The following is a 9,921-nucleotide window of genomic DNA, read 5'->3' on the forward strand; positions in this document are numbered from 1 at the left end:
TGGAATGCCACTTTTGAAAGTATTGAAAATGTCTCACTGACCACACTCCTGCCTTGCTTGTGTGGTCAGTGAGACATGGAGGATGACACGTTCCAGTCCTCCTGTGGAAGCAAAGCCTTTCCTGCAGACAGGGGAAGGAATTTTATGTGCAGAGTTTTAAGCACTGAGGAGTCCTGGTATCACTTTACAGTAATCCAACATAAGCCAGGAGGAAGCAGACAAGTCCACCCTTCACATCAGGATTCACTGCAAAGATTCACCTGGCCAGGACCAGGCAGGTTCAGGGAAATCCAGAAAGAAGAGCCCACTGCTGGGATAGTGCTTGCCCCTGGCCTGCTCTGAGTCTACAAGGAAACACCTCTGGGAGGCCACTTGACTGCTCATTATCCACCCAACGGCTCACTGGTGTTTAGGAATATCACCATGTTTGGTCCTCCAAACTCTTGACAAGACAAAACTTAGAACTGCCCCACTTCTCTCCCTCTGGGTTAACCTGCATCCACCACCCTCTGTAGGAGCTGCTCTCACAGTCCTGGAGCTCTCAGTCTCCCAGCAGCTAAATGATTTAAAATAGCTCTTCATTGGTCCAGCAGCCAGTATCTCTGAGGAAGTTCACATTTAAATAGAACATTACTAAAAGAAAAGTTAAGGGTAAGTAGACCATATAACTGGGGTCATCTGTCCAAACAACACGAACAGGTTAAATCAGCTTTTAGATATGCACCTGATAAAAACATCTCTTACACAAGCCTTGATACAGATTGTACCAGGCAGTCCACAGGCTTTGGAGATGCAAAACACTCCTCACAGTGATATTTGTGCACAAAGGGGTTTTGGGAGGTAGAATTCCTTCCTGCCTTTAGAGATTACAGTATGGGAGGAGAAAGAGAGTGGCATCAGGGGGCGCACCCTGTTCCCTTTGCTCAGTCATGTGCCCTGGGTCCAGAGACCAGACCCACCCCAAGAGCCACTGCAGGTGTCCCCTCCTGTGCTGTGCACACGCACAAACAGATACACACAGACTGATACACACAATGAGCTGGTCCAGGACACGTCCCTGGGGTTCCTGACTAATGAGCAGCATGAATCTTCACGTGGAAGCTGTAATCCTCCTGCTGGGGGAAGTGCTGGCCGCACACGGAGCAGGTGCAGCCCTTGTCCTTGCTGTGCGTGCGCCGCACGTGGCTGTCGTGGGCGGCGTGCGAGGCGAAGGCTTTGCCACAGTGCTTGCACTTGAAGGGCTTCTCCCCCGAGTGCTGGCGGATGTGAGTGCGCAGGATGCTGGACGCTGTGAACGCCTGGAGGGGCAGGGATCATCAAGGGCAGGGCAGGAAAGGAAATGGAGTTGCAAGTAATTTGCTTTAACTGATGTGTAATCCCCACCTTCAGCTAACCCAGACCCCATCAGAAGCACGTCACCCTGAAAATTAAGTCCTGAAATAGCTCACATTTCCACTCCTCAGGTAAGTGGGAAAAATAATGAAAACTCCTAGCAAGGAGGAATCAGAAGGCAACAGCTGTTGCTATACAGATGTGGTTGAGTCCATGGAGATAGATGAAACTCAGAGAAAGATTTCTGGCCAAAGACACCAGTAAATATCTCTGTATGTCAGAGGGAAGAAGTCAATACTACCCTAATTAGCTTTGCAGCTCATTTATGTGTGGGAAATATAATGCAGGCTTTCCTTACAGTTTTTGTTTTTAAAGTTAAACCTTTGACTTTCTTGGGATTCAGCTGCTAAAATTCATCTATGCAGTACACCATACATCATTTATATGTTCATTCTCCATCATACTCTTCTCTTTCTGCAGGCAGAGTTTCCAGCCTGCTCCCCCACCACTACCACTTCTGAGTAGCAAAGTTATAAAGACTTCTCCATTTGGGGATAAAACTCTCTCATTAAAATTTGACCAGGAATGTTGTAAAGTTGCCCATGTTTTCCCCATTTTTTCTTATCCAAAGAGAGACAATTTCAGGGCCTTCACTATTTGCAGACCACACAAAAGAAATACTCTCTTTAAAGTTTTCACGGCAAACAGCAATCTTAGATACCCTTTCACCTTAGAGCACAAGAAGATCACAGACTCCTAAACATAAGTCCTTAGAGGTGTATATCAAGGGCAAAAATATGTTTTGGGGAGAGAATGGTGATGCTGACTCAGCACTGTTCCTTTAATCTCACAATGTTCCTGAAATAAGTGACCACTGATTTCCAGCACAGGAGCTGGAAAAGCAAAGCCACTGTTAGAGGTGGAAGAGGAAAAGAATCATAATTGCATAGGAGGAGTCAATGAAGATTCATTAAAACAGACTCTGGTTTTCCAGCCTCAGAAATTATGGCTATGTCCTAGGATAGCTGCAGCCTGAGGACAAACAGTTTAATCTGATCCAATCCACAACAGTCCAACCAGAACTGGCTGGGGACTGGTCAAGTGTCCTTAGAGATCTCTTTATAGAGCAACCCACAAAACTCTGCCACCTCCTCTTGTGATCAGAAGATTAAGGATGAGATTTCATCATAATCTCTGAGAAGAAGTATGTTCAGGATGATCATGGGGAGACAAAAAAATATAATAGCCAAAAGGAGTTTCCTCTAAGGGCACTTCAGCAGGACACTTCAGCTTTGTGTTGGTCTAGCCAGTCATACCCAAAACTCTCTCTACAAAATCAGGAGCAGGTTACCACTGCTGATGGGGCTTCTGCCTTGCATGGACACTCCACAGCACTGGGAGCCCTACCAATATTCATCCTCCAGCAGCCTGTGCATCCACATGCTGTTTGCTGCCAGCACATGAGAGCCACTAGCACTTTCACAGGAGAGCTCACCTGAATCAGCCCCGCTGTGATGGGCAGCAACAGCAGAGTGCAGTTTTGATCAGGGCTGTATGGTTCTCCTTGTGTTCTTTTTTAAGGGAAACCTCCATGCCCATCTGCCCATTAACAACCTTGTCATTTCAAGGTAAGCATGCACAAATTCACAAATTACCTATCTGATGAAGAAGTGGATATAGCTGCATGCTTTGGAGGTATTTGAAATGCTCTCAAGCTTGCCTAGACCTTATTTCTGCAGCAGATCACAGTGCTGGTATGAACCACAAATTCCATGTCAGATGGAGACCAGACCCTGTTTCTTCATCTCATCCAGTCCTGTCACCTTACCTCACAACTGCCCAGAATATACACCCACTCATCTGGTTACCAGTTCAATAAAAAGCATTTTCTTGAAAGAAAACAGAGAAGAAACAAAGCACAGCAGAGGGAGGGATGGTCAGGGCTTTGCCTTACCTTGTTGCAGTAGACACATTTGTAGGGGCGTTCCCCAGAGTGAACCCTCATGTGTTTGTTCAGGCTGGAGGATTGAGAAAAGCTCTTCCCACACACTGAGCACTGGGGGAAAAAAAGGAATAAAGTTAAAAGGAAGCATGCAACAGCATAGTTAAAAGGAAAAATTAATTATGTGGATGAAGTTCACATTTCTTACATATAACCTAGACATGCACATGTATTTATGTATTCATGTGTAAACACAATAGCAATTTTAAGCTGCAATAAATTGAAATACCCAGAAGTTTAGTCTGGTTTTAAGAACAAATTTACCTGCATGTGCACATATATATATTAAAACGATGCAAAATTTCAAATCATTTGTGCTAAAATTGTTTCAATAAAAATTGTTATTTTACAGAACAGATAATATTGATTTTCAGTAATAAAAATCTGAAAATTTCTGTAAATTCACGTATAGATATATATAAATCAAGTCCCAGTTTTAATTTTTTCCCTAAAAGATAAACCATCTAAAGAATAAAATAATCTTAAATTTACCAAGGCAAGGGAAAGGAAAAGGAATTACATGGTATTTAATATCTCATATTTAATGGAATATTTTTATCTGTTACAAATTCCATTCCAATATTCTGACATTGTAATAGTGCCATTTTAGTTACAAAATATTTTTTTCTCAAAAAAATAGACATTGAAGGATGATCTATAAAATAGGTCTTTGGAAAATTTTGAGGACTGATTAAACTGTGCAGTTTCAAGCACTAGAACCTGCCCTTCCCAAGCTTTTAGAAAAAGTCAGATTTTCCATTCCCAGTGCTGCTAGAGAAAACTGGTGCTAGAAGCAAGGTGTTGGGTGGAGATGACTAGCGCATTTTAAAGTTCTGCTTTCATCAATTGAAAATCTGCTTCACACTGAATATAAAACTTTTAAGCCCTGTTTGGTACAACAGACACAGATAAAGCTGTGCTCGGTTCTCAGACCGAAGGGTGGGGTGTGGGAAACAGACATGAGACATCTCTCCCCTGATCCTGGACAAGCCAAGCACCTTAAAACACAAGTTAACCCCACACTGTGTAAGAAAAGGAGCAACACTCACATGCAATCATCCAAAAAGCCCAGGACAAATTTTGTTTCTTTTTAAACTGGAACTATGGGGTTTATTTTCCCAACCTAAACCCATTAAATTTCTTTAACCAAGCTTTGCTGCACACGACAAGCTCTTCCTGAGCAGTCCCACCAGGAAACTGCCAGGGAAACTGGAGGAGGAACAACGTTATCAGCATCTTATCTGGACCAAAAAAAAAAAAAAAAAAAAAAGACTTATATAAGTACCCTCAGAAGAGCCAGTGACTGCAGAGAGACCCGGGAGCAGGCTCACCTTGTGAGGTCTGTGCTTTTCGTGAACGTGGAGAATATGGATCCTCAGCCTGTCTCTTTTTTCAAAGGATCGGTCACAAAGGTGACAAGGAAATTTGCGGTCCCCCTGGTCCACGCAGCGGGTGTACTTGAGGTGTTTGTCCCGGTAGTACTTGTAGGCAAACACTTTGCCGCAGCGCTCACACTTGAAGCTCTCTCCGGCTTCTGTACAGCAGAAGGGAAAGTGCCACCTCTCCGTTACACCACGGCAAAACGGATTCAGATCAAATCTGCATCCTTGTCAGAGCTGGGAATTTTAAGTCTGAGGGCAACGACTGTAAATTGATGCTGCCAATATCATTAAAATATGTGCCGCGTCTCCTGAGCGTTCGCAGGGCTCCCCTTGCCTTTTAAAAGGCGGGGAACAATGAGAGCCCGCAGTCTGCCAAAATTATTCTGTTTAGCTACTAACTTCACCAAAACCAGAATTTCATCCTTGTATATCCATAATAGCAAGAAAACATGTGAAGGAACAACTCAGAGTCCCACATAAAAAACTTCTCCCCGTATGCAACCATTGTGAGACATTTCTTATTAAGAATTGTCCGCAAATTTTACCCACCATTCCAAAGGAAAAAAAATGCACACCTTTTCTATCGTTTTCAAATAACTATTGAACAAAATAACATATTTATTTGACTTTTTAAAAAATTTCAATTCATTTTTTACCACTGAATTTAGGAAAAACACCAGAAATTTTTCAGGCGTTTATACATTCTTTTCTTTCTTTAGTAAAAATGGCTTTAGCTTAAGCTTTAAGAGGAAATGAACAATTCAGCATCTGTCTGAATTAGACACTTCAAGACAACAGGTACATAATTTACTATGCCAAATTTTCATGCAAATTTGCTTCTCTCACTTTCTGCTGCAGCAGGCTGACCCATCCCTTCCCTGCTCCAACTTTTCCCGCACCGGCACAAATCTGTTTTCTCCATACATAAGTTTTGCTTGTAAGATCATACTTTCTGTTCTTTACAAGTAGAAGTACTCTCTCCTCACTGTCAAATGCAGTAAGTGCATTTGGCATTTCTTTTGCAAGCAATACTGGCATTACGGGATCGGAACGACTTCAGCCTGCCTCATTTACTGAGAGCGTTAATTACACGAAAGTCAGGTGTGCAATCCTGAGATGAAAATAGGACCAAAAGTGGAAAAACCCCGAAAAGCCCATCTCCTCCCACAACGGGACCCTGAACAGGGGCGCTGCGGGGCCGAGGCAAGCTCTGCCCAGGACCACCAGATGTTTTACAATCGTCAGACTAAACAGCACTTCAAACTCCCCGAGGAACCGCGGACTGACGGCAGAAGAAAGAGGAGCCTCTTGCTCCGCGCTGCCGGCAGCCCTCGATGCAAACCCCCGATTCCCGGTGCCGAGGGGAAGCCGCTGCTTCGGGGCGCTGGATGCCGCAGGAAGGGGCGGTCGGGGATCGGCTCCCTGGGAGGGCGGCCGGACAGACCCGAGGGACAGACTGCCACCGCCCTCGCGGCAGGACCGGTCACCCACCACCGCCTCATCGCTGGGGTCTGGGAAGTAAAACGGCTGGACAACGCTGCTGCTTGTGTTTCTTTACCTCCCCTCGTGTGAATCTAATCCAGGCCAGGCACGCGTCCGTGGGAATAAGGGGCAGCGTTGCTCAAGGGGTTGCTGGCAGGCTCACCTTCGGGATGCTGCGGGGGTTTCTTCCCCTCCGCCATGCCCTTCAAGCTGATGGGGATGCCCAGAAATTGCACGTAGCAATCGCCGTACCACACCAGCAGCTCCTGGTTCGGGAAGATTTCCTTGCAGGTCTCGTAGAAGATTTGTCCCTGGCACTGGATAGCCGTCAAATTCTGCTCCTCGGGGAACCTGGCGCAGTTCACCAGGGACATCCAGTTGCCAGCGGCGCCCTTCCCGTCGATAAAGTGGCTCAGGCCACCGTATTCAAAGATCTGGCGAGCAGAGAAAAAAGGATCAGGTTTGACGTTCCGAACACGTCCCGTTCTCACCAGTCCCACCACCCACACTGGGCCGAGCCCCTCTTGCAGGCTACGGTAGAGGGGACGCCAAAAACCTCGCCCCGGCCCCGCGCTGGGGGTGCGGGGTGAGCCCGACGGTGCCTCCGCTACCTCCCACATCAGCGAGTTGTCGTCGTAAGTCTTGATCTCGCTCGTGTTGACCACTTTGCCTTGGAAAGGGCCGAAGCGGACTCCTTTCGGGATGGGGTCCGTACAGAAGACTCCGAGCTGAGACACGTCCCCGTAGGCCACCCGCAGCACCGAGAGCCCTGCGGGGGACAGGGGGCTGAGCGCGGCCCGGGCGGGCGGGCGGGCGCGGGCGCTCCGGGACACCTACCTACCTTCGGGGAGCTGCAGCGAGTCCCGGTCCAGCAGCGGGGCGGCCGAGTCCGCAGCGCCTGCAGAAGAAGAACCCCTTCTTCAGCACGGCACCGGCCCTGCAGGAGCGGGTCCTACCTCCCCGACAAAGGCCGCAGCCCGAATCACCCCCCAGCTTTTTCCAGGTGTGGCCTCGTAACGCAAGAAAACCATAGGGAAAATAAGTCCGACGTGCCCCCGGCGATGCTCCTTGAGCCTGGCTGCCTGCACCCCTTCTGGGACTGTTCCCGAACCCTCCCGCACACCCGGCTGCAAGGAGCGACCTGCCGCCCAGAGCCACCCTGTGCCCCTCTCGCCGCCGTCAAACACCCCCTTACCCGAGCTGGTGGGGGACACCCGGAGCCCCGAGATGGCGTGGAGATTCCCGGTGGGCTGGCTGCTCCGGAGTGCCCCGTAGAGCACCGCGTTGAGCTCCTCCTCGGTGAAGTGGTACCTGTAGCTCTGCCCCGCCGCCCCGTCTGCCCCCGGGCTGCGGGCAGCCCTGCGCGGGGGGCTCGGGTACGGCGGCGAGAGCGACCCCGGCGCCCCCGTCCCGAGGGCCGAGCCCTCGCTGGGAGGGAAGGGAGCCGGCAGCCTGGTGTAGACGGGCAAAGGAAGGCTGGGGAAAGGGTCGGGAGGCAGAGGGGGCGGCTGGCTCAGAAAAGCGGGGACCCTGCTGAGGGTGAATGGAGGCAGAGGCGGAGGGGAGGAAACCAGCTCGCCCATGGGTTTCAGGGGCTGGAAGAAATCGGGGGCCGTCTCGAAGTAATGGGCGGATGGGAGAAAAGAGGGGTAGTAGGAGGTGAGGCCGGCGGGGCTTATCCCGAATGAGTCTCCGCCGTCTCCGGGGACCGACTCGCCGGCCAGGGACAGAGCCATGTCGGGAAGAGCCGAGCCGGGAAGCAAGGGGGGCAGACACCTGGGTGCTGCCGGCGCGGGGTCGCTCTGCGGGGCGGGACGGAGGTGCGGGAGCTGCCCTTCGCCGTCGGGGCGGGCGGGCCCGGCTGGCCCCCCGCGGCTATATCGGCGGGGCGGGGAGGGTGGGCAGGGGGTCACACAGTCCCGGGGGCGGGCGGGGGTGCTGCCCCAGCCGGCACGGCTACCCCGGGGCGGAGCCACGGCCACTCACGGAGCGGCCCGGCCGCCCCTCCCCACGTCGGGGTAGGGGAGGGGGGGTCTGTGGGTGGTCCGGCCGCCCGGACCCACCTTCCCTGCCGCCGGCTCTGCCCTCCGCCTCCCCAGGCCCCGGCCCGCGGGCCCGGCCGCAGCCCCCTGGGCTCTGCCGCTCCTCAGGGCAGGAGGCCGCGGTGCGGAGCGCTGCTCCCCACAGGCCACCACCTGCTGCCGGGGGACAGGGTGCCGCGGGGCAGGACACACACTGTCCTGGGGGCTGCAGGGGTGTGGTTTGGATATGGAAAGGCAGAAAACCTGAAACTCCGGTGACCTGGACAGACAGGAGCAGCGCAGTCACTGCAGGCTTCACGGGCTGAGGTCCTTTGACTCCAGCCTGGGGCTTCCTGTTAGGTGCTTAGCAGAACTCTGGGCTCCTGCTGGGGTTTCCATGGCTCCATGACCAGGCCTATGCTCACCTGCCCAGGATGGGACCAGAGGAAGACACCTGGCCCTTGCCTCCTGCAGAGGTGCTGGGTGATCCCTGTCTATGGTTTCACCACGGGTTTTTATAGGGTTTTCTCCTGCCTTCCTTCCAGGTGGATACATGGCAAAATTGCAATGAAAAGGGGGCTTGGAAGGGGCTGGAGGATCCTAGGAGCCCAGGTGTTCACTTTGCAGAGTGTCATCCCTGCTGGTGCAGAGAAATGGAGAAATCTTCAGCCCAGGACAAAACCCCATGCAGCGCATGTTACTCAGAGCTCCCTCTTGAGTAGCTCATTGCAGCCTGGATGACACTGCACATGCAGGCATGGAGGGAAGGGACAGGATGGGCTCTGCTGCACTGTGGAGAGCTTGGGGACTTGCACCCAGGGGGCTCTCTCAGAGAGAGGCAGCACAGGGCTTCCTGGGACACAGCAGAGCACGAGCCAAGCTGCACAGAGACACAGCTGGAGTGGGGAACATAGCCAGGCTTAGCTCCTGGAATTTTAAATGCCATTTCAGTGGTTATATTTGGTGTGCTATAAAACTTAATTAGTGTAGCTCCATGTGATCCCATGTAAAATATTGTCTTCATCCCAAGCAAGGGATGGGTTAGGAAGCACTTGAAGCAGCCCCAGACAGAGAAATCTCAGCTCCAGACACAGTCACTGCCTGCACTTGACCAGAGGTGAAGCCATCCTTTCAATCCTGATTTCTTATCTGGCCTGAATGAAGTGCTCTGAAATAGAGAGTTTGAGAAAGAATCACTGGCTGCCCGGGGCAACGAGGGTGTTCAGCCCTCCTTCCTTCAGGCACTGCAATTCCTACTTACTACAGTCTTTCATTTACAATCTCCCTTTATTTTTGCACTCAGAACATAAACACTTAGACAGCAAACATGAGCACACAACCCCACTGGAGAGAGACAGAGCTGATCCAGTCTCCCTCAGCTGCCAAGATCCCTTCCACAGCCAGTCCAACACATCTCTGTCCCCAGAGTTGAACAATTTCTGTAGTCTGCATTAAACGTATTGGGCTAATTCTCCTACCTACAACCTCCTTCTCCATCCCAACCTCTGCAAGACAAAAGTATTAAGTACACCAGGGAAGCTAATATGCACAAATCTTATGGAGAAAGTAGGAATGTAGCTTTGTAAAACTTGCTTGAGATAGTCCCTTAGCTTAAATGGCCTGATTTTTCAGTTGTCTTTTCAGTTTTAATTTTTTTTTCTAATTTTCTCTGCTTTGTGCCAAACCTCTGTTATTTGTAAAA

At 50.5% G+C, this 9,921-nt stretch overlaps 1 protein-coding gene across 1 annotated transcript; it reads right to left on the reverse strand.

Moving 5' to 3' along the window:
* Positions 1-1,070: 1,070 nt before the first annotated feature.
* On the reverse strand, positions 1,071-7,934 carry PRDM14 (PR/SET domain 14). Its single transcript, XM_054516971.1, is given in 7 exon segments — positions 1,071-1,298; positions 3,287-3,388; positions 4,666-4,868; positions 6,362-6,632; positions 6,810-7,116; positions 7,357-7,606; positions 7,697-7,934. Coding segments are annotated over 7 exon segments (1,599 nt in total).
* Positions 7,935-9,921: the final 1,987 nt, after the last annotated feature.

Source organism: Molothrus ater, chromosome 1 (assembly GCF_012460135.2).
Source record: "Molothrus ater isolate BHLD 08-10-18 breed brown headed cowbird chromosome 1, BPBGC_Mater_1.1, whole genome shotgun sequence".
In the NCBI taxonomy this organism is placed as follows: domain Eukaryota; kingdom Metazoa; phylum Chordata; class Aves; order Passeriformes; family Icteridae; genus Molothrus; species Molothrus ater.